Source organism: Ambystoma mexicanum, chromosome 8 (assembly GCF_040938575.1).
Source record: "Ambystoma mexicanum isolate Mex_15411 chromosome 8, UKY_AmexF1_1, whole genome shotgun sequence".
In the NCBI taxonomy this organism is placed as follows: domain Eukaryota; kingdom Metazoa; phylum Chordata; class Amphibia; order Caudata; family Ambystomatidae; genus Ambystoma; species Ambystoma mexicanum.
This window is the reverse complement of record NC_090929.1, coordinates 1,696,338,994-1,696,363,613: the sequence shown is the minus strand read 5'-3', so window position 1 is coordinate 1,696,363,613 and position 24,620 is coordinate 1,696,338,994. Positions and strand designations below refer to the sequence as shown.

The following is a 24,620-nucleotide window of genomic DNA, read 5'->3' as shown; positions in this document are numbered from 1 at the left end:
ATCCAGGGTGTGCCCTGCAGAATTATTGGGGCCACAGGGAAGAAGAGAGAGAGAGAATCGCAGAGATAAATAACAAACAAAAAGACCTGGTTGTTCAAAATATGCCTTTGAAACAGAAAATGAACACAACCTTTACTGAGCGTATCCACTTTGGTCCATTCTTGGTATGATAATTTAACCTTCTTTATATGTGAGTTCTTTATTCCTTCCGGGTAATCCCAGAGGCAAGTCAATACTAGTCAATAAGAAACAAAATTGAGCGGACGTGCATAGTCCAAAGCATGTATTGGATCTATCAGAATGTAACACGTCCAACATAGCTCTTTTATGCTGTAATCATTTTGGAACCTGCGCTGAAGGATAATTTAGGGAGCAAGGTTTCCCTGTGTTTGCCTTCTAAAGCCAATGGCAGATTCTGCACTCCCAGGGAATGAGGCAAAGTGGAGTTGACAAGAGGGTTCTTGGCATCAGCAACCACTGATCCTTGGCGTCAGCAGTCACTGATCCTTGGCGTCAGCAGCCACTGATCCTTGGCATCAGCAACCACTGATCCTTGGTGTCAGCAGCCACTGATCCTTGTTGTCATTAGCCACTGATCCTTGCTGTTAGCAACCACTGATCCTTGGCATCAGCAGCCACTGATTCTTGGTGTCACCAGCCACTGATCCTTGTCGACACTAGCCACTGATCCTTGCCATCAGCAACCACTGATCCTTGGCATCAGCAGCCACTGATCCTTGGCATCAGCAACCACTGATCCTTGTCATCAGGAGCCACTGATTCTTGGTGTCACCAGCCACTGATCCTTGTCGTCACTAGCCACTGATCCTTGCCGTCAGCAACCACTGATCCTTGGCATCAGCAGCCACTGATCCTTGTCGTCACTAGCCACTGATCCTTGGCATCAGCCGCCACTGATCCTTGTCGTCACTAGCCACTGATCCTTGCCATCAGCAACCACTGATCCTTGGCATCAGCAGCCACTGATTCTTGGCGTCACCAGCCACTGATCCTTGGCGTCACCAGCCACTGATCCTTGGCCTCAGCAGCCACTGACCCTTGGCGTCATCAGCTACTGATCCTTGGCGTCACCAGCCACTGATCCTTGGCGCCACTGATCCTTGGTGTCAGCAGCCACTGATCCTTGGCGTCAGCAGCCACTGATCCTTGGCGTCAGCAGCCACTAATCTTTGGTGTCACTAGCCACTGATCCTTGGCATCAGCAACCACTGATCCTTGCTGGCTTTGAGGTGTGCGCTTTGGCATGCCACCATTCACCATCATACACTCGCTCTTACACTCATACTCCAACTCGCACGCACTCTTCCTCCCTCTTACAGCCTCATGTAGAGGCATGCATACGTTGCCCCCTCACACAGGCGCTTACATCCTCTTATCTCTGGTACAACATTGTAAACCATGTTATACCCTCTAAAACACTCTCACTTCTTCTTGGACACTCTGAGATCCCCAAACCTTCTCTGACCACTCCTTAGGCCTACATGAACCACTTTGTGATCTTAACACCACATTCACAGTTTTACAATCCCTCTTGTACCCACCCCCCTCTCATGCACCTTAATATATTCTCTCACACATGGTCTTCCCTTTGCAGAGGCAAATTCTAAGACCCTCTAAGAAGCTGTTGCTTAAAGCAAGCATCACACTCTCTTGCCTAATCATGCACTCATAGACATGCACTCCACACCCTACACAGTTGTCCTGCGCCTCCGCACACACTCATGCACAGTTGGGCACACGGGTATATCCTCTTGTCTCTGTTGCACTGCCATACCCGCTCATAAACATATTGCATTATCAGAGACATTTGAACCTTTCTGCGCATGTCTACCGATTCTCAAACCCTATGACCCAGACTCACACGTGTACATGGACTTACACACTTCTCAGCTAATTTTCAAGTATTATATGTCCAGGATCAGCTGTGTACTATCACAGGTTTGCCTTCCCCTTTCAGTCACCTACTCCCCGGAAGAGGCCGGCTGAGCGTTTGTCCTCGCTGGGACCTGGCGCTGCGTTGCCTACTGTCCCCAAAGGACAGGAAGTGCCCGGCTCGTGGAAATGCGTGGGAGCTTGGCCCACGACAGCCCAAGGGGAACATTCAGGCGCTTTGCGCCAGTGTGGGCAGTACACACCCACTCCTTTGGGGTTTGCATTCGTTTAAGGTACACCGCAGGAGACATTTGGTTTCTGGCCTTATTAAGAGAATTTGGAGGTGCGGTGAAAAAATGTCCGTAACGGGATTAACACCACTTGTACTGCACCCCCAAATTAAGAGTGTGTACTGTATTTGAACTGAGTATAATGTGCTTGGTTTTGTGTGGAGAAGATTTCCGCCACACAAAAGCAATTGCTGCGCGCAGTCCCCAGTGACGTCCTGTGGGACACCATAATGGGGGACAACTGGACGTCCGGCTGGCTGTGAGTCATGTGGACCCTTGTCATGTAATTAATTGTATGCTTACCTCAGGAGGTAATGGTCATTCCTTTTGGCGGTATTGCCTCTGCTGATTCTGCCGCTTTTCTCTCATGTGTCCTTTGAGGGTAAGGATCGGGTGCAGGGGTCTGCCGGTGCAAAGCCCAGCAGCTCATGTGCTCTGTCTGACTCTGGACTAGGTTCAGAAGGGGCCTGACTCTCCTCTGCGCCCCAGGATGGGCACGCTTTGTGGCTCTCCTACCCCCTTTCCACTGCCCATCCTTGATGGAGTGAGTGCTGCTTCTGTGATGAGCTCAGGGGCACGGGAAGGGGAGCCCATCCGCCCCTCAGGCAATAGGCCAGTCCAGGCATAGTGTCTGTCATTTCTGTATTAAAGAAGCAGCCTGAAGTGCCCGTGCCACAAGACCGATCCAGGTCTCAACATGGCTGACTTCCGGCAGACCCAACAGGCACACTTTCATCTGGGTTTCTGTAAAGCGGCTCTGATTAGAGAATTTCAAAGTATTCTTGATTTTCTGCAACTGAAGATTATAACCATCTGTTTTTCTTTTCCTTAACAGCTAATAGAACAACGACACCGTCTCCAGGTAAAGCACCATTTCTCATTGTCCAGTTTGGTCTATCCTAAGGTTGGATTGGAATCAAATGTTTTATTTCTCTTGAGGAGACAGCTTGCCTGAGAGGGCCAGCATTGGCTGCCATGTTTCACCGCAAGGGATAGATAGTGGGGGCCTTTGTAAACCTGCACCTGCTTATCCTTGCCCATTCACAGATTTGCAGCAGCACTTCTAAAGTTGGAGTGAGTTGCTTGTGGATGCTAAAATAACCTGCAAGTGCTCCACAGCCAGGACACTGCCAATTCAAGTGCATTTTGAAGAAATGGGACTATTGCATGGAATCTCTCCTTAGATCTCTCTGGCCAGGTCCATCACTAAGCTATGCATTGTTGATCTCCCTGAGTATCCTAGTATCACCTAAGGCAAGTCTTGTGAGGATAGCTCGGCGGCAACGTGCTTGGCTTGGAAGCAGAGGTGGATTTAACGGTTGCCAGGCGGACAAACGGCGAGCGGGCCCCTGTGCCCTGCCCCGCCCCTTTCCCTCTCCGTCTCTCTCTGAGACACAGGCCACAAGGCCCTTTCTGCTGCGACTCAAGCCAGTGGCATCCATTCCCATAAAATGTCAGTGAGGAAGGAACACAAAGGACACATTCTGCCACAGCATTCGCGTGTTAAAAGAACTGCATTGGTGCAGTGGTTAAGTCCATTCATTAGGTCATGGGAGGCCTGTGGGCTGTGTTCAGATCCAGCCTGCGACATATACCTGTAAAGGGATGGTAAGGAAATCCGCCCCCTACTCCCCCCTTTGGTATTTAAATAGCACAGAACAGCTTCTAACTGTTTCGTTTGAGGTCATCTTAACACAGTTTACAGCGGAACTCTTGATTTTGCGTTGGGACACATTCTAGCTGTATTGAAACTGTTCTTCAGAATTTCCACAGGCAATCCGTTAACAAAACAGCTTGATTGGGGGAGAATAGTAACAAGTTGGCGCTGCATGGCGCTACTTCATTTACTTAAAACCCACAGCAATGGCTATCAGGCCACAGGCGGTGATAGAATGGTACAAGAGTGGGGGCCAGTAGGATCATTGAGGCACCTCAAGGGGCAAAAACAGAAGTGTCGCTTCACTTTGGTCCACAGACCACTTTCTGGCACTCTTGACAGCTGACTTTCCTCCCAGTGTGGTCCCCCAAAAAACAAATGCGACCCACAAATACTTAAAGTGTGCTTTGCAGTGGCTGTCTAGGCGCTTTTGCCTGGGGCGTCCCAAAGTGGGGCACTGACTTATGCAGGGGAGGCATGAAGTACGAGCGCACACACATAATGATCATAGTTTAAGATAATGGGGTGGCCAATTAGAAAAGTTGCAAACTGAATTGCTTTTTTGGGCTCCCAAGGTATATACATTATGGAAATTGGTCAAGCAAAAAGAATGTGAGATGTTTATTTTGCTCATCCTGACTCAAGGTTTTCAGGTATACGCCAAGCAAAGTTTATGTTGCGTGCTATACGAATGGACAGTATATTATTATGTAACGCGGTAGCTCAGTGGGTTATGCAGTTGTTTCTGTGTGTGTGTGTGTTAGTGTGCGATATCTGCAGGTCGAAGATTCTAATACTGGCAAGGCCATCTCGGCCTTTCATCCTTCTAAGGTCAATAAATCAGTGCCAACTTTAGTTGGGTGATTATTGTATGTGAATATGTTCTATGTATAGTGGTTTGGCGATGCGCTATTTACATAACCAATAATTATCATTAACTCGAGTTTAGTGACACTTGAGAGTGCCTAACAAAAGTTGAAAACTGAATTGCTTTTATGGGCTCCCAATGTTGGTAGATCAGGCACGATGCATGATTTTCTCAGGACTAAACACTTTGTTTAAGTAGAGAAACCAGGATTATGTCCCAGGTGGAGATGTAAGAAGTTGACCACATATTTTCCCAGGTATACTTCATATCAGTAATTTTAAGGCTTGGTAATCAAAAGAGTAAATTATTGTGTACCGATGCCTTGAAAAGTGCACAAATCACATATTATATTCACCTGCCAATATATATACATTATAGAAGCAGGTCAAGCAACAAAATATGATTCTACATTTGTTTTCCCCATCCTGGATGGTAGGTTTTCCCCTGTGTAAACCAAGGGAATTTTGTGGTGTGCAATACATGAATGGGCACTTTATTATTGAAGTTTTCTCATTGCATTATTGTATGAAGCTTAGCTGGAAATTGTGTTTTTACTTCACTTATTGCACAAGAATGTCTATAAAGGAACTAGTTTTTGCACACTACTGAATTTAGTGTACTGCAACATGTGTACTTATTAAAGACAAATTTCGACACAGTGTTGTACTTTTGTGAAGCATTTACACAGTTGTAATTACAAACATTGGATCCAACTAGTTTTCTTAGAGCAATTTTTCTAGGAAATTGTGTGGTCTTCATAAACTGTAATTCTCTTTCGCCCTCAGACTTGAAACAAGTTCATTTCCAACATTAGTGTCGGGCTTGATCCTCCAATGTTAACATTGATAGCAAAGCCTGCTGGGGAGGCCCAGCTGTTACCAGTTAGTCAGACCCCTAGACACATGTAACTGTAATAACGACAACTTTATAAAAAAAATAGCTTTTGTCCCTAAAGTTTGCCATTGTTAGGAAAGATTTCATATTTTATGTAATTTTACCTCCATGTGTACACCCTCAAACTTTTTGCTGCTGTTTAGACACCACAGACTGACTTTGCCAGAGAAGCACAGCCTTCAGCTGCACTCCGATGCGCTTTTGCTCACTTTATATCGGAAACTGACATGCCCTTAAGACAATCAGTACTTGGAGACTTTGTTTCCCTTAGTCCTTTTCCTGTGTTGCAACTTTTCTGCAACATGTAACAAGTATACAATGTACTTGGATCTGTAGTCATTTCCTAAAGGCCCTAGATACTCCTGATGGACTTTTTATAAGATGTGCAAATGTGTCATGGACAGGGCTGGTGGCAGCTATCTTTTCACATTATTTGTAACCCTTTTCTGCCATGTTAACCGCGTTAACCATGTTTGACACGAATAGGTGGCCTGGCTCCAAAATGGCCATGCCACGAGGTTCTTTGTACTGTCTTTTGGCCATCTTGCCCCTTCACCTTCCCCAGGTCGAGTCGACCTGGGGCAGTCCTTATTTGGACATGCAGTTTCCTGTGAAACGGCAAGCTTTTGCAGGCTCCTGCATGCCTTGTCTGTGTGCCTCCAGGATGTGGGTTGGGCTGTCAGTCCCCAATACACATACTGGGTGCCAGAGAGTCTGGAGTGCTGTGAATGACTGGGACCACCGTGGTCCATGATTGGTCCAGGTATGGAGTGTGTGTTTGTGAGCAGATCTCCCATTTGGTCCTCTCCATTTTGGCCCAAAGGGATCTTTGGATAAGTGGAGGCTGAAAACACCCATACAATGTCGATCTCTGGAGTTCTCACTGAATGAAGGATAGGATCCAAGTATCCTGAAACTACAAAGCTGAGTCGAGGAACCGCTGGTGACCCGCTGGAAGGTTTGGCACCCGGAGCCCGCTGTCGTCCCGTGGGACCCCTCTACATCTGGTCGTCCTAGAAGGTCTGCGAAGACGCTTTGACCCATTGCAATAGTGGGACCAACTATTCTCGGCACCTTCATCAAAACCTGCAAGTAAGCTTTCTCAGAAGTGTCCCTGGGCCAACCAGTGGACTGACCAGCTTACCCAGTTGCTTTGCTCTGTCACTGCCGCCGTTTCGAGGAGGCCCTCGGAACTTGCTATACTGCTTGCTCTGTGTCCACCCTCACACCAAATTTCGTACACTTGGCGTTCCCAGGTCTGAAGTGAGACGAGTGCGCCAGGACCGGAGCATACGTGATTACCGAGTTGCCCTGCCGCGGCAACACCCTTTGCAAGTGCGCTGCATTTGTGACCCTCTTGCCCCTGAAGCCTGCTGTAGTGAAACCTTGTTGATCCATCCATCCGGAGTGGAGAAATCGCCACAGTCCTGTTTGGGAATCCGCACTGTATCTCAGGAACTGAAAGCCGCAGAGACGTCCTTTTTGTCGCGTTCGAACCTGCAAGCTAAGTGGACTGAACTGGCAAAGTTTGGGTCCGAGAGCGCCTGGGACTGGTGAGTACTTCCAACACTAACCAGTGACCCCTAGCACCAGGGCCCCTTTTTACGCACAAGTGGCCCCTGAGGGTCCCTCTCCTTTCCACACTAGCGACTCCATCCCGCACTCTGGAACTGCGTCTGTCTTCAAGTGGAGGTCCTACCTGAATAGTGGGAACTTATTCTTCATCGCCTCATCCACCTTCCTGAGCTGCTAGAGATCCCTGAATAGACCCCGTTTTTCCCTTTGGAACAACCGTGTGCGCTTGCATTGCATGTACTATTGAGCACAAGGCTCCTCTCTTCTTAGGGCTTGGACTGCCTCTTAGGTGTGTTGCTGATGTTGAAGGGGCCTAAAGACTACCTGCACTGCCTGTTTACTTCCTATCTAGTTTGTCAACATATTTCGTGCATTTAACCCTTTAGACCCCAATGGTCTTGTATATACATTGTAATGAAAGCGTTGTGTTGATTTACTTAGCATTGCTGTGATTCTTTTGCTATGGTCTGAACTACAAAGGCCTTGTAATAAATGTGTCTATATTTTTGATATAACACCTGTCTGGGAGTAATTTGTAAGTGTCCTTGCTTTGTGTGCTCATTGAGGTCTTTCAGTCACCCTCACCGCTCCTGAGACTTTGTCTTGACCGCCTGCCAGAGCGACCCTGATTGGTCTAGCTTGTCCAGAGGTTACCCTGTTCCAAGAAACTAAACTGGCCTTCTGAACCTCTCTTTTCTCTTCAGTAGCTGCTTCCCTTATAGTTTGCTACTAGAAATGTGGAAACGTGTTAAAAAATGCTCTTATAGTATGAACCCTGCCCTGGCCATGGGCAGGGCACCCCCGCTCCTCTTTTCTATGCGCCCCACTGCTTATGATATTTCTCTCACCCTGTCACGATACAGTGGCAGAGCCTTGTACATGTGCTCTATTGGAATTCCTCCCCCCATGCTAGTCACATCTATCTCCTACTGACCCCGCAAGGCCCCTCTAACGCGCCGCGCATGCTGCAGCTTGCTGGTGACAACCAAAACAAGGAAATCAACCCCCACCCTCCTCCATCACACTTCCATACGCACACATACTGCTCCAAAAACCCGTCTAACACCACACCGCGACGCACACAATTACCGCCCCTTCTAGGGCCTGTTTTTCACCCAGAAAACACAACCACCATAAATTAAACCAACATGCTAAACTAACAACCACTACTTGTTCCAAGTCTACTCATTATACAAAACCACTACTCTTATTTTTACATTCCTCCTTTAAATAATATAATATGCTGTGGTACCACCTTCCCTCCACCTTCCAAGGAGGGGCTCCCTGCCTTACCTTTGCATTACCTTATAATGCCTTACCCTATAATACTTTACCAAAACACTCCATTCATAATATGAATCTCGACAAGAAATAACCCTGACCTGATTCATGTCACGTCGATGATCTGGCTCCCCACGTACTCACACCTTTCACACTTACCCATTCCTCTGTCCCCCACTTGTTATTGCTTACAAGAGTCTACTCACATGTGCGTGTTCACCAGAGCTCCTTTGTCCCGGGGTTCCAACACTGGCCTGCACTCTCCTCTGAGCCGTGCCCACTTCAAAAAGCAGAGAGGAATTTTCTTAAAATGGCTCTTGCTAAATCACTTGAAACACGTGTTTTTCACTCACTCCCTCCGTGCCATCCGGCTCCAAGGTCTCCACCTTCATTTGGAACTATAATGTATCCCTCCCAGCACCTCCCAATACAAATCACATGATTGTCGCTCAACAATGTTCCCTGTCCATCCTCTTTGAACATTTTAGGACTTGTTACTTTGGGGTTGATAGTCAAAGGGCACCTGGTGCCATGGAATTCGCGGATCTTAGGGTTTAATCAGTTATATAGGCTGTAGCTCGTGCTCACTCGGGAATGGGCCGGGTCATGCTTTGGCCAATGTGAGATAACATGCACACCAGGCAGCGGGCTCCGATCGCGGCCTTGTAGGGCACATTCCTCTTGGGTGAAAGACACATCTTTGCAACACTTTCAAGAACAATGAATAAACAGTGTGGCAGGTGGGGGTGCGAACTGTCCTCATGGAAGCTTGGGCATGACTCGTGTGGGATATATTGACCCACACAACAGTATTTCTCCACATCGCCAAGCTGCATTTGTGCAGATACAGCAAAATGGCTGTGCTGGCTCTTGTGAGCGCTATGGCCTCAAAACTGCGTTTTGCAGCAACAAAAATATGGCTGCACCGTCCTGCCAAGCACACATCAGGCAGAATGGAACCAGGGGACACACTGAAGGAGCGTGCCAGTGTGTTCTGACATATACAAATGGAATAAAGTGAAAAGGCAGCATTGCTTTGCTGAAACCCCAAAATCCCTATTGAAAAGGAAACTTTTTCACCTTTGAAAAATGCTGCTTTGACGCTAATTCCATCTGTTCTTTCTTAAACCACCGTGATTAGTAAGGCTCTGCCATGCACATTTATATCCCCATTGTGCTTCAGCAAAACCAGGCATAACTTCTGAATGACAGGCCCTGTTAAGCCAAATCTGAAAAAAAGTGCCCAAGAAAATTCACTTTCTGCCATGCATGGGAAACGGTTTTTTATTTTTGTGTCACAAAGTATCAAAGATCAGTATTTCAACGGAACTCCAGCTATCTGGGTTATGTCAATTTCAATGCTTCTGTGCTTCAAACAAACTGCTGCCTACAAGAGAAAATAGCTGTGGCCGCAGAACAGTGTGGGAATCTGATGGAGATGAAAAATCAAATATTAAAAAAAAATGCCAGCTTTTCACCACACATGTAAAAATGGGCTTTGTAGACAGAGATGAAAAATGCCCGTTTTAAAAAGGACAACTGGTGAATGAAACCCTGCCCTTATCTAGCAATGTGAAGGGGATTGTGATGTGAAAATACAATGAAGGAAATGGTTATATTCAGCAGGTTTTCTTCCAATTCAGAGAAAAAAATAAATACAATAGGTTTCTACAATGGCTACATGGGGGGAGAACTAGCCAAACAGGTCTGCTGGGAGGATGCTAGCAACATAAGGACCCCCACAGTAAACTCCTTGAATACACAAGTGATAATTGCTAGGTTGGACAGACTGTTGTCTGTGCTCCAGCCTCGTACAATAGAATTCTAGGACACTAAAGTGCAAAGTGAAAATTCACACCTCCTTGTGATTTCCACTAGAAGCTTCAAAGGAAATCTCTGTGACAACCTGGGGTGAGGGTGTAGCCTTGGAAAGGCATGCCCATACATGGAGAACAATACTGACATTTGTTTCCAAAGACTATTTATGAATACAAATGTTAAATACTTTTATCTCTGCAGCAGGACTTTGCAAAAATGTGAAAATGTCACTGTTTAAATGTGATTTTATGGCCTTTCATTTAAGATATGGTAGAATTCACTGACCCTTTGGGAATAGAAATGACAAAGAGTCAGGGATTACAAGGAAAGTATCCTTGATGCCAATGCACATTTTTATACTTCCATCCCTTATGATGATCCACACATATGTATAAAGTTATGGAATGTTAGGCCAAACATTTCACACTGAAAAGCGCGAAAAACTGGTAGAAAGGCGAAACAATGTCTCACAAACTGGAGGAATGGACTGCCATGTGCTGCATAAAATATGTAACCTGTTTATGTAATTTGTTTAGATGTTTCCACTGTATAAAGGTGCCATGTAGGGCAAAACTGGATTTTAGTTAAAGTAATTGTCGGAGGTTTTGGACATTGTAAAACTCACATCATAAATCTGACATCATTCCCTTGAAATCCAACCAGCTTAGAGCGAGACGGGGACTAGAACCCCTGACGAATCCAGTAGTTTAGAGTCGTGCTTAGCTTAATGTGCCCAGCCATATACTTTGATGATGTCACTATGCATTATAAATAAGAGTCCCTGACAAGACTCCAGACACACACTCTTCCTGAAGTTCCTGCGCTGCGTTCCTGTTCCATTCATCATCCAGATTCCAGACCCCAACTACAAGGCCAAAGCATTGCTGACCCTACTCCAGGGCCTACTGCAAAACCCAAGCAGTGCTGATCCTATTCCCAGCAAGGCCTCAAATCTAAAAACCCACTAATCTTCCATTAAACAGACAAAAGCTGTGGTACCTTTTGCATCCTGAACCAGCCTGGCTTGCCCCCCACTAACTGCATGCCCACTGCCATCCTTCTATCCTGCAATCCTGCCATCCAGCTGACCTTTAGTATCCAGTGACCAGAATTGCCATTCCAGTCCTTGCCATCCGGTGACCAGAACTGCCCAGCTGTTTGCCAGGTGCGCTGCTGCGTAGTGACCAGAACCGTTGACGGTTCAAAAATCCCAAACTAAAAGTGGACTGTAAGTATAAATCACTACCCCATAGAAATCCATAGTATACCTTTTCTTGCCTTTGTCCTTATCCCACTCTCTAATCCATCCTATCCTTATCCTGATAACCTGTAAAACTGTCAGAATTATCTGTGCAACCCTGCCCTTGATTTCTAGTGCCAGTGCCATCTCTCTTTTCAATTTTGTCTTGTATAATCCTATGCTATTAGTCATATTTCGAGTGATCGGACTGGTTTCCGCCAAGGTTGGGCGCTGGGGTGAGAGGGTTGAACTTGCGAATCAACCTTGTATCTTACTGTGTCCATCTTTTGTGGTCTAGCCTGAATACTCTAGTTTAAAGTAAAACTGTTCTTGTCAAAACTGATTTCCTTTTCTATTTCATGGCTTCATTTTGCTCAAAGCACACCTTTTTATATCTCGCATAACTCATCCAATTTACCAGCTAGATACTTACTTTCACTTCCATATTATCTCTGTGATATACCTCTATCCCGCAGCCCAAATTAGTGTATTTCACCCATTGTTAGTAAAAACTGTTTGGGTAAATTAAGGCGGGAATTGGAAAAAGCTACTTTTACATGTGTCATTTTGCTGCAATCTGTTTTAAACTTTCCATCTATTTTTCGAACTGTATGCTTTTGATAATCCATTCTGTGTGATTGTTAGTGTCTTTGCATTGTTGTTTTAGTGAGGAATTATATTTGCTTCAAGGTTTTTAACACACATTCATTATTTATTTGTCCATTTCCGAGTATCATTTCATAACATTGCACAGGGTTCCTGTTTCTTATTCCTGATTACCTGCTGCTTCTGTTTATCCACTCAGAATTGATTATTTGTGGGTTGAGGGAACATTGCAGGGGTAAATCCTAACTTGGGTGCTATCTTTCCTAAACCAAAAAGTGCTCCTATTCTGCTGTGCTGTGTATCTGTTCCACTAGAAGGTTAAACCCAGTGCATTGCTCACGTTGTAATTATCACCCCATTGGTGATTGCTGCCTCATATAAAAATGATTTCTTTTGAATTTTAAAATAAATAAATAAATATTGCATGTTACCAACCAGCCTGGTTCATGGTCCATGGTGACCCGGGGTATTTGAAAAGGGGTGTGATATATGTGATGTACCATCTAAAAATTGAATCTGTATGAAATAAGGAGAAAAGCATCTCAATTGTGCGCGACATACTAGGCTGAGACCAAGGTGTGTGTCGCTTGATTGAAATCCTTAACACTGGAGATTTATGTGACCTTGTGGATCTGGGCCTGGTGCATGCAATGCTGCATTTGCCATGCAAGCTTTCTCTTCTTACTAGGATTATTAGTACCTACGCAAAAAGAGCAATGCCGCCTGCACCTTGGGCCACACCATGTAGTTAAACTGTAATTGATTATATTGAGCAATTGGCTATATTAACATGAGGTCCTGCTGAATGGGAAGGCGTCCCTCTCACTGTCTCCTCTCCCCCCTGGCTCATCAGAGTGCCTCAAATGCATCTCCCTTTACTTTGAAGCAGCTATGGGGGGACTTCCCCCTTCCCAAGACCTCCTTCAAATAACTCTTCCAAACCCTGGGAAAAAGGGAAAACAGCAGCGTGGTGCAATGTGGTCATTTGTGATGTCGACTCTGGGTCTGCAAATGACTAATGGGGCTATTCCAGGGGACATAGCGGGAAAAGCAACATGGCATAGGGAAGAGCATGAATCTGTTTTGGATTATTTCTTAATTGACCGATTTCTGTTTGACCATTGCAAAAAAATGAATGTTCCATCTGATGCTTTGCGTGATCATCATACGCTGCGTTTAGAATTTTGGTTTATAGTTGGGTATTGATGTGGGGATGGGGAGCATTGTCGGTTTAAAGTGCAATAATGGTAAAACCAGGGTTAAATGGAATGATGGCTATTGCTAGAATGAATCACGAGCTTGCCGGCTTGATGGCCGGAACGACATACAAATGGAAACTCGCCACTTTTAATTTGGTTAACTTTGATCAATCGGTAGCTGACATTGTGTCCTCTGTTTTTCCAGGAAAGTCAGTGGGCCACCAAATAAGTCTGTTCCAGCTCACGCATATTTAACGTGGAGATTGCTACAGCCAAGACATATATGAGATCAGAGCTAAAATGGATTGACCATTGCGTCTTAGATATGGCGGCTAAAACAAGGGAAAGGTTAAGAACAGATACACAAGTGATTTGAAAAGTCACAGTGCAGAAACTCTACAGAGAGATGTGGAATATACTGTGGCAATCCTTAGGGAGACATCTGGGAACAGGTTAATAGACTCGACTATGGACTAACCATATGTCAGGTTAATCCCTTATCAGAGGAGGTTTGGGTGGCTAATTGTTCTGCTCTCTACTAGTGCAAGGGGGGTCCCTCTCCTGGGTCACCTCCAGTGTTCGCTGGTTCTGGTACTAAAAAATGGCAACTTGTGATTGACCAGGAGGTGGTGCTGAAAGTTATGCGTAAAGCTAGTGACTCCCGGGCTCCCGGCCCTAACCATCTTTCTAACAAATTATTTAAGAACGACCCAGCACTCTGGTCCTCAATCTTAACAATTCTATTTAGGGAAATTGTGCATGACAACAGATACCCATAGTCGTGGATTACCACTTATGTTATATCAGTATTTAAGAGGTTTGTAAAGACTGACCCTAGGAATTACCACCCAATTACCATCCTGGAGGCGGATGGAAAGGTCTTTACATCCCTCTTGTTAATACATCTGGAAACATTGGCAAAGGAGGTTGGCCGGTTGAATAAGTGCCAAATCGGGTTTAGAAAGGCACACACCACTAACCTCAATGGAATTCTACCTCGCTGGTTCCAGGAACTTGCTTGGACTGGAAGTACAGCTCGGTTTTCACAGCATCAATAGATCTGTCTGCCGCATTTGACGGGGTTGATCGACATCTCTTATGATCGAAGCTGGTAAAGTGGAATATCCCAGACGAGCTGTTAAAACTGATTATTCATTTTCATGAAAATAGCTCTATCCAGGTTAAATTCGATCAAAGAGGCGGTCTCTCAAGTAAAATTGACACTCGTTCTGGTCTTAGGTAGGGGTGCATTTTGTCCCCCTGTCTTTTTGATTTATATGTGTCAGACGTGACTGAATACTTAGACTCTAAATCATTTGCAACTCCTACGATCGGCCAATTTGGCATAACCTGGATGGATTATGCCGATGATTTCTTTTTATTTGACCGTACAGCCACCAACCTATAGAGGTTATTGAGTGCCTTTCGGAGACTTTCCCAAAGCTAATTCTCTAATAATAAATGTTAAAAAGACTAAAGTGAATCATTTCACTAAGAAAAGGAACATAATAAGCTATACATGGAGGCTGGAAAAGGAGAGTCTGAAGTCTGGTGATAATCCTGGGTAACTGGCTTTAGCTGTGGTGCGTAGTAAACCACGTAAACTGTTCATGGAACACAACCTGAAGCAAAGAGCTACTGCCCTATCTAATAAAATGATTAGGATTAACCAAAGGTATGGTAGGTTTTCAATCAAGCCTTGTGTGAATTTCTGTTTGGGCAAAGTTGGGTAAAGTTGTACCAAAGCTATTGTATAGGGCTGAGCTCCTTTGTTCGGCTGCCCTGAATATATGTCATAAACTGGAAGGTATAATCTGGTGCTGGGTGTTAAGGTTCCCCAACGCTGTACCAATTGTGCTAGTCGGTTGCAACTGGGACTCAAATCAATTCAGGCCAGACTGAAATGGAGGCTCCTAACATTGTATAGGGGTCTGTAAAATCCCATAAGTAACAAGCTGTATGAAGGGTTCAGCTGGGCAATGACATGCTAGAAATATTGGAAAGTATGAGTGTAGCTATCCTGGCTGGAATGGGAAGATCTGGGACAGACCTAGAAATATTCCTTGAGCAGGTAAAGCGATCTCTGTACTTGGAATTGGGGCAACACTACTAGTAAACCTCATGAGTATCCATCATTGCAACATTTGAACTGGACACATGAGAAATTGGGGGTACTTGCACCGTACATTAAAACATTCCTGAATCAATATTATAGAGAGGACTTTTGTCAGTTCAGATGGAATTTGTTCTATACGGGGGAAATCAGATTACAGAGATTAGATGAAGCTGTAAGGATCCAGCAAAGACGGAATCATTGAAACATTTACCGGTCTTCAGTGAAGCTGTGACTGAACATCACACTCTATCTTTTAACAAAATTGTGAAGGAAGTGTTTTTTATGGATGGTGATTCATTCTGGAAATATTGTTTAGGAGGGGCCTCTATCTCACTATGTATTTCAATGACAGGTTTTTTAAGAAGTTTGAATCTGTGTATAGAATGAAAGAAATATCTTGAAATGTAATCCTGTTTTAGAGATAATCGATGGGGAAGAATATTATTTTATTTGAAATTATTTTTGTGATGCTGAATTTATGTTTTAGAAATATTTCTAACTACTATTTTATGAAGTGTATTGATTGTGTTATATCGATTTCTATTGTGTGTTTTTTTGTAAAGGTTTCTTCAGCCAAACACAACCAAACTAAAATAAATAAAAAAAAAACAACCTATTAAAAGACTCAAACTGCACTTCACTTTCCAGCTAAAATACAAAACAATAACCTCTGACACCAAACAATTCAAACACTGAACGCCGCACTTTGGGACACAGGCCCCAGTGCACAAGACAAAGAACACCCAGAGAGCTCACATGCACAGACGTCAGTTCCTTCTCATTCTGCACGCATCACCAGATGGGCAAAGCATCTATCCTATCCCTCTTTTCCCACTAACCAACCCAACCCACTTTACCTTACAGAGCCACGTAAGCGCCTGGAGACCATGAGAATGACAATGATGTGCAATATTAACCAACTTAATATAAAATAAGACTCTCTATGCTGGATAAATAATCAGTGTTGTCAAATCGTTGTAAACCACAGTCTTTTGATGGCTTGGCCATGACAGAAAGCAAAGTGAAGGGTCAATGCCATCAAAAATAGTCAAAGAAAGATAAATTACAAGCAAGTTGACAAACTGTAGGTTTTCAATGATCACAATAGGAAACTCTATAAAAGATAAATAATCAATGTGGTGTGACGAATCCCAGGATGTCGTCTCTGCTTCCGAAGGGGGAGCCCCTTGCCAAGAGGCCACGGGGTGAGGCTGCTACCCGATAGTCCCCCTGGAGTTGATACTCAGCAGGTGGATCTCATGGTAGGGGAAACCCCCTTTGGGACCAGTGACAACCATATTGGGTAAACGTATCCCTGCCAATCACCTGACTCTAGGCCCCCTCCCACCCAGAAAACCATCTCTCTTTCACCTCCTCCCTCTCCACCCCACCATCATATACCATGTACTTCTGCAGCCCAGCAAAAGTAGAAATTACTCAGACTCCTCATCCCAGTATTGCAGCGAGTTACAAAATCATAACTCAATGCAATACTGGGATGAGGAGAAGGCGCGGAGCAGTACAGAATACTTACCAGAACCAATTGAGCATTCTAGTGCTTCTCAACAACCGATTGCCCGCGTTAAAAGTAAAGAAGGACTTGAAGAAGGGTCAAGCCCCTCCTGGGGAAACCAAAAGAGCAAGCACGGACCAGGGGTGATGGTGGAAGCTGACCAGGACGCCGAGAACAGAGAGAGAGAGAGTTTGAGACTGGTTCAAGACATGTGAGGACCACGGGGGGCTGAAACTCCGGGCTTCCCTTAGACCTGGGGCGTGCACAGAGAAGGAACCGCACTGCCAGGAATGCCAAACAGACTGCGGAGCCTCCGCAGAGAAAGAGCCGTGAACCGGGGAGAGCACAGTAAAGGAAACATGTTGCCCAGAAGAGGAAGTCTGTGGAGTTGGCACAGAGCGAGGGGGCCCAGAATGCCACTGAAGACCCACGACCGAGCCCAGCTGCCCCAGAGGAGCTGACACCCACGCAGACCGCACAGTAAGGTAATCAGGTGATCAGAGAGGAACTAGAGGCATAAGTAGATGGTGGCATGAGCTGAGAGGCTGGAAGAATAGAGCTTGGTACCCTGGAACTGTGGAAGAAATGGTTGATTTGACATGGGTTTATACTAAGGCTTGGCCGGAGAGTGAACCGAGCCTACAAATTGGGAAACTAAAGTCAGAAGTGCAAGTCTGGGACCTGCACCCATAAAAAGGGGGATTATACGAGGATCCCCTGTCTCACCACCGATTATTGCTCTACAAATGGAGCCCTATTTTACCAGATCGCTCATCTGATTGGCACTCCACTAGTTACTAGAAGCGGATGCTACCTAAAACCACTAATGTGTGCAAAGGGTATTACCATGTGTATGCCAAGGGTATTGCCATCTGTGCGCACAATCCAGGATTAGCAAATGCAGGAATAGGAAGATGAACGGCAATACATGGCGCAATATACGGTTACCAGCTCAATCTTCAGTAATCTATTAGTCTTCCACCACTCCTCATTATCCCACAGATGCGCTAGATATCTGGAAGTCACTGGTGAAAAAGGATTACTTACATTAAGGCCACAATCTATAAATGTTATTACCAAAAACAATCAAACTATTGGAAAAATGGCAGACTCTACAATGACAATGCTACATTGATACTCATGCCTGTTCAGATCTTCCCCGATATGTGTCCCAAAACGCCTGAGAGGGACAATAAGAATCTCCAGAAGGAATAACTTTCCACCTGTCTGCGTGGGTCAGTGCTTCCATTTATGAGTAATGCTCATGAGAAGGGGCACATCATTTATGGCAATGGAAATCACATTTTATTTTTAAAAAAGTGCCGAACAATCAACTGCCCTTTAAAGGTTGGTCATAAATATTCAATCTCCCAACAATCCCTGCTTTTCCTCAATTCACCCGACTATGGTAAAATGCAGATTGACCTGCGTGACGAATCTGAGTATTTTGTTCCTTCGCCCCTACGGGCAACCTCTCCCATAGGGCCAGGGTGGTGCATCCACAGTACAATAGTCTCCCTGGGGGTAGTGCACGGGGGGAGGATCACATGGAGGAGGAAGCCTCTTATCGGATTGGGGACGGCCATTCTCAGAGAATGCTGTATAACACTGCGTCAGTACACCCAAATCCTTCTCTAATGCCAAATCCCCCTTCCCCCTCTTTAGGTATTCTATTGTCAAGTTAATCAACCTAATACACTTGATAGGACTAAAACCCCAGAGAATACAAAGTATGCTACATATGACTCTATTTACAGTATTATGAAGAAGAAGAGGACCGGGAGTCCAATGATCACTCTAGAGAAGGTCTAGCCTCTCCCGATATGTGATTGGCCCAGAGCAATTCACCAATCCAGCATGGGAATTAAAAGGTAGCTCTGCTGGAAAGCAGAGAGAGAGCTGTCCTCTGAGAAGGAATATGGCAAGCCGTGCACCAGGTGACTAGCCGAAAGCTAGAACGAAAGCCGTGAGCAGAGTAGAAGGAGAATCCGAACATTGTCTTGGATGAAAGGAACAGTCTGACTGCTGCCAAGTCAAACCGCTGGGCATCCTAGGCCCTGGCAAAGTGCCTGAGAGTGAAGACGCGCAGCCGGGAACAACCTGGCGTCCACAGAGCTGCTGCAGAGTTCACCGGTTCACCAAACACTACCAGAACCTCAGGAAACAAAGCAGCTGCTCGGGAAACACTGGTACCTGCACAGAAGACACAAACAGGTACGTGGGTTACCCGAGAGGTGCTAGAGGTCAGTAGAAGCAAGGGGTTAGAAGCAGAAGCTGGAATAAGAGAGTCTGGGACCCTGATAATGAAGTGCAAGTCTGGGGCCTGCACCCTTATGAGAAACCAAGAATAAGAGAGTCTGGGACCCTGACTGTGAAAGGAACAAACAAGACAGAGATGTATGCTTGGCAGAGGAGCAGACCAAGCGGAGACAGTGCTACATTGTGAGTTTGAGTGAGACCTGCACCAGAACCAAGCCATTCAGAGCATTACGAGTCTGGGATCCGCACCCAAAGAGGGACAGTCCATGAGAGGACAATTGATTGGCAGGAGAACAAACCAAGCTGTTCAGCATATTGCAAGTTTGGGACACCCACCCAAATGAGAAGTCCATGAGAGGACAATTGCTTCAGGAGAGTAATCCAAGTCACTCAGAATATTGTGAGTTTAGGACCCCTACCCAAATGAAAAGTCCACGAGAGGACAATTGCTTGGCAGGAGAGTAAACCAAGTCACTCAGAATAGTGTGAGTCTGGAATTTGCACCCAAAGAGAGAGAGTACATGAGAGGGCAATCGCTTGGCAGGAGAATAAACAGTGTCACTCAGAATATTGTGAGTTTGGGACCTGCACCCAAAATGGGAGTCTGATGAAGAATAATTGGCTGTACAAGGTATCCTACGCCTGGTTGGGGAGTGTGCCAAGTTGGTGGGATAAAACGCTGTGAATTTAAGAAGCATATTATTGTGAATTACCCAGTGATGTTTGCCTAAGATAATACAGGCTGAAGACCCCAAAAAAGGAAAGAAAGTAGAATAAGAAAGACTCTAGGGGAAAGGATCACAACCCTAGCCTTGGAGCCCTATATTTCTGAACATTTTGTTTATTTCATCAGTTTTGGATTACATGAGAGACTGGGAACTTTTCTGTTGGTTGGAACTACAATCAAAGCTTTTCTTTGGGAAGTAATAATCCTAGCACAGTTCATTAAAGTTATTAGTGTTATGGACAGAAGCATGCTTTTTCAGACACAACAGTGACAGACGTTATAGTTTTGGACATTCTTCCAATTTAGTTCGTTTTCTTTGAGGCAGGGAACCCCATCTTAGTTTTATAGATAGAGAGGCACTTTCCCAAACTTTTATTGAACAATAAATATTTCTGTCCAAATATATGCCACCATTGTGTCCGAGCCTTACTTCTGCATCCTTAAACCTGGGATTTGTCAAGATACAACATGTCCAATTGGTTTGAAAGACAGAATCAAATATCTAGGGGACATCATCAGCTGTGATAGGCTTCTATCATTTTCTCAACTTTACATAATATACAATCTATTATGTACCTTCTGTAAATATTTACAGAGCAGGGATTACTGATCCGGTTCAGGGTCAATTTACTGCAACTCACATTTGTCCGCTTGTTCTTATCAACTTTGTACTTTGTCACTGTACTCACCTCAGGTGTCATGCACTGTTGCACCCTCTCTTCACTGTACTCACCTCAAGTGTCATGCACTGTTGCACCCTCTCTTCACTGTTCTCACTTCAGGTGTCATGCACTGTTGCACCCTCTCTTCGCTGTACTCACCTCAGGTGTCATGCGCTGCTGCACCCTCTCTTCACTGTACTCACCTCAGGTGCCATGCACTGTTTCACCCTCTCTCCACTGTACTCACCTTAGGTGTCATGCACTGTTGCACCCTCTCTCCACTGTACTCACCTCAGGTGTCATGCACTGTTGCACCCTCTCTTCACTGTACTCAACTCAGATGTCATGCACTGTTGCACCCTCTCTTCACTGTACGCACCTCAGGTGTTATGCACTGTTGCACCCTCTCTTCACTGTACTTACCTCAAAGTGTTATGCACTGTTGCAGACTCTCTTCATTGTACTCACCTCAGGTGTCATGCACTGTTGCACCCTCTCTCCACTGTACGTACCTCAAGGTGTTATGCACTGTTGCACTCTCTCCTCACTGTACTCACCTCAGGTGTCATGCACTGTTGCACCCTCTCTTCACTGTACTTACCTCAAGGTGTTATGCACTGTTGCACACTCTCTCCACTGTACTCACCTCAGGTGTCATGCACTGTTGCACCCTCTCTTCACTGTACTTACCTCAAGGTGTTATGCACTGTTGCAGCCTCACTTCACTGTACTCACCTCAAGGTGTCATGCACTGTTGCACCCTCTCTTCACTGTACTCACCCCAGGTATCATGCACTGTTGCACCCTCTCTTCACTGTACTCACCTCAAGGTGTTATGCACGGTTGCAGCCTCTCTTCACTGTACTCACCTCAAGGTGTTAAGCACTGTTACAGCCTCTCTTCACTGTGCTCACCTCAGGGTCTCGTGTACTATTGTAGATTCTCCTAGATTGTAGTCGCTCAAGGTATCATGCAATAATACAATTTCACCTTTACTGTACTCAACTAATGAAGTAATCAAACCACTCCGCCTCAGCTCTCTTCCCTAAGATGTCATTCACTATTCTACTCACTCCTCTGTTGCTCTCTTCTTAACGGTGGCATGCTGTACTCTACACACTCCTCTGCTGCTTTCTTCATGAAGGTGTCATGCAGTATTCTACCCACTCCTCTGTTGCTCTCCACCTCAAGGTAGCAAACAGTATTCTACCGACTCCTCTGCTGCTCTCTTCCTAAAGTTGTCATGCAGTATTCTACCCACTCTTCTGCTGCTCTCTTCCTGAAGGTGTCATGCAGTATTCTACCCACTCCTCTGCTGCTTTCTTCCTCAAGGTATCATGCAAAATTCTACCCACTTCTCTGCTACTCTCTTCCTGAAAGTTTATGCAGTTTTTTTTACCCATTCTTGTTTTTCCCCTTAAGGTGTCATTCGGCATCCTAGGCACTCATCTGTTGCTCTCTTCCTAATGGTGTTATGGAGTATTTCTCCCACTCCTCTGCTGCTCTATTCCTCGAGGTGCTATGCATAAATCTGCCCACTCCCCTGCTGCTCTCTTCCTCAAGGTGGTATACAACATTACATCCACTCCTCTGCTGCACTCTTCCTAATGGTGGCAAGCAGCATTTCACTCACTCCTCTGCTGCTCTCTTCCCGAAGGTGGCATGCATCATTCTAACCACTCCTCTGTGTTTCTCTTCTGTTAGTTGATCTGCATGATTCTACCCACTGGTCTGCTTCCCTCTTCCTCAAGGTGTCATGCAGCATTCTACCCACTCCTCGGTTGTCCTTTTCCTCAAGGTGTCATGCAGCATTCTACCCACTGCTTTGCTGCACTTTTCCTAATGGTGTCATGCAGTATTTTACCCACTCCTCTGCTACAATCTTCCTAATGGTGTCATGCAGTATTCTACCCACTGAGCTGCTAATCTCTTCCTCAATGTGTCATGCAGTATTCTACCCAATCCTCTGCTGCTATCTTCCTTGTGGTGCTATGCATAATTCTACCCACTCTTCTTGCTGCTCTCTTCCTCAATGTGTCATGCAGTATTCTACCCACTCCTCTGCTGCTCTCTTCCTTCTGGTGCTATGCATAATTCTACCCACTCTTCTGCTGCTCTCTTCCTCAAGGTGTCATGCAGAATTCTACCAACTCATCTGCTGCACTCTTGCTAATGGTGTCATGCAGTAGACTACCCACTCCCCTGTCTCTCCCTTCCTGAAGGTGTCATGTAGTATTCTACTCACTCCTCTGCTGCTCTCTTCTGCAAGTTGCTATGCACAATTCTACCCATTCCTCTGCTTCCCTCTTCCTGACGGTTTCATGGAGTATTCTACTCACTCCTCTACTGTTCTCTTCCAGGAGGTGACATGCGGTATTTTACCCACTCCTCTGCTACACTCCTCCTAATGGTGTCATGCAGTATTCTACCTACTGAGATGCTGCTCTCTTCCTCAATGTGTCATGCAGTATTCTACCCACTCCTCTGCTGCCCTCTTCCTTGTGGTGCTATGCATAATTCTACCCACTCTTCTGCTGTTCTCTTCCTTCTGGTGCTATGCATAATTCTACCCACTCTTCTGCTGCTCTCTTCCTCAAGGTGTCATGCAGAATTCTACCAACTCATCTGCTGCACTCTTGCTAATGGTGTCAGGCATTATCCCACCCACTCCTCTGCTACTCTCTTCCTCAATGTGGCATGCAGTATTCTACCCACTCCACTGGTTCTCTCTTCCTCAAGGTGTGATGCAGAAATCTACCCACTCCTCCATTGCTCTTTTCCTCAAGGTACCATGCAGCATTCCACCCACTGCTCTGTTGCACTCTTCCTAATGGTGCCATGCAGTATTCTACACACTCCTCTGCTGAAGTCTTCCTAATGGTGTCTTGCAGTAGTCCACCCACTTCTTTGCTTTGCTCTTCCTGAAGGTGTCATTTAGTATTCTACCCACTCCTCTGCTGCTCTATTACTGATGGTTGAATGCAGTATTCTACCCACTCCTCTGCTGCACTCCTGTTGTGTTATGAAGTAGTCTAGCCACCCCTCTGCTTCTCTCTTCCTTAAGGTGCCATTCAACATTCTTCCTGCTCGTCTGCTGCTCCTTTCCTCAATGTGTCATGCAGTACTCTACCCACTCTTCTGCTTCTCGCTTCCTCAAGGTGCTATGAATAATTCTACCCACTTTTCTGCCGCTCTCTTCCGCAAGGTGTCATGCAGCATTCAACCCACTAGTCTGCTGCACTCTACCTAATGTTGTTATGCAGTATTCTACCCACTCCTTTGCTGCTCTCTTCTTCAATGTGTTATGTAGTATTCTGCCACTCTTCTGCTGCTCTCTTCCTCGAGGTGCTATGAATAATTCCACCCACTCTTCTGCTGCTCTCTTCCTCAAGTTGCCATGCAGTATTTCAACTGCTCCTCTGCTGCTATTCTAGTCAAAGTGTCATGCAGCCTTTCAGCCACTCCTCTGCTCCTCATTCCGTAGGATGTTATGCCCTAATTCAACCTCACCTACTGTACCTCAATGTGCCATGCAGTATACATCCTCTGCTCTGCTTTACCTCAAAGAGTTATGCTGTATTTCATCCTAAACATTCCTGTACCTCTCCTCAACCTGTCATGTTGTATTCCTTCATCACCTTTGCTTTATTCTTTTCAAGGTGCTTTTCTGTATTTCATATTCTCCTCCACTGTACTCTGTCTCATGGTGCAATGTGATAACATGTCTTCACCTCTGCTATACTTGCCTGCAGGGATCATCTTGTAGTCCATCCTCACATTTGCTGTATTGTATTTTGCCGTTTTGTATCTCATAATGTCATGCAGTATTTCATCCTCTCCTCTGCTATACTGTACCTGAGGGTTTAATGATGTTTTCTATCAGCTCCTCAACTTTACTCTACCGCGGAGTGTCATGCAATGCTTCAACATCTGCTCTGTGACCCCCCCCCCCCTTGTTTTATGCATAATATAAGTAACTTTGGGTCTCACCCTAAGTTTTAGGGGAATCTAGACGTGGACCC

At 45.4% G+C, this 24,620-nt stretch overlaps 1 protein-coding gene across 14 annotated transcripts in view; it reads left to right on the top strand.

Annotated features, from left to right (window-relative positions):
• Positions 1-24,620, top strand: part of LOC138473332 (deleted in malignant brain tumors 1 protein-like) — a 678,824-nt gene that overhangs the window by 225,011 nt on the left and 429,193 nt on the right. For 12 of the 14 annotated variants that reach the window (XM_069612011.1, XM_069612008.1, XM_069612009.1 and 9 more), the window contains one exon: positions 3,019-3,045. The exons of the other annotated variants lie outside the window; for them this stretch is intronic. In XM_069612011.1, the coding sequence (XP_069468112.1) occupies positions 3,019-3,045 (27 nt within the window). The remainder of the gene's footprint in view (positions 1-3,018; positions 3,046-24,620) is intronic. 14 annotated transcript variants of the gene reach the window in all.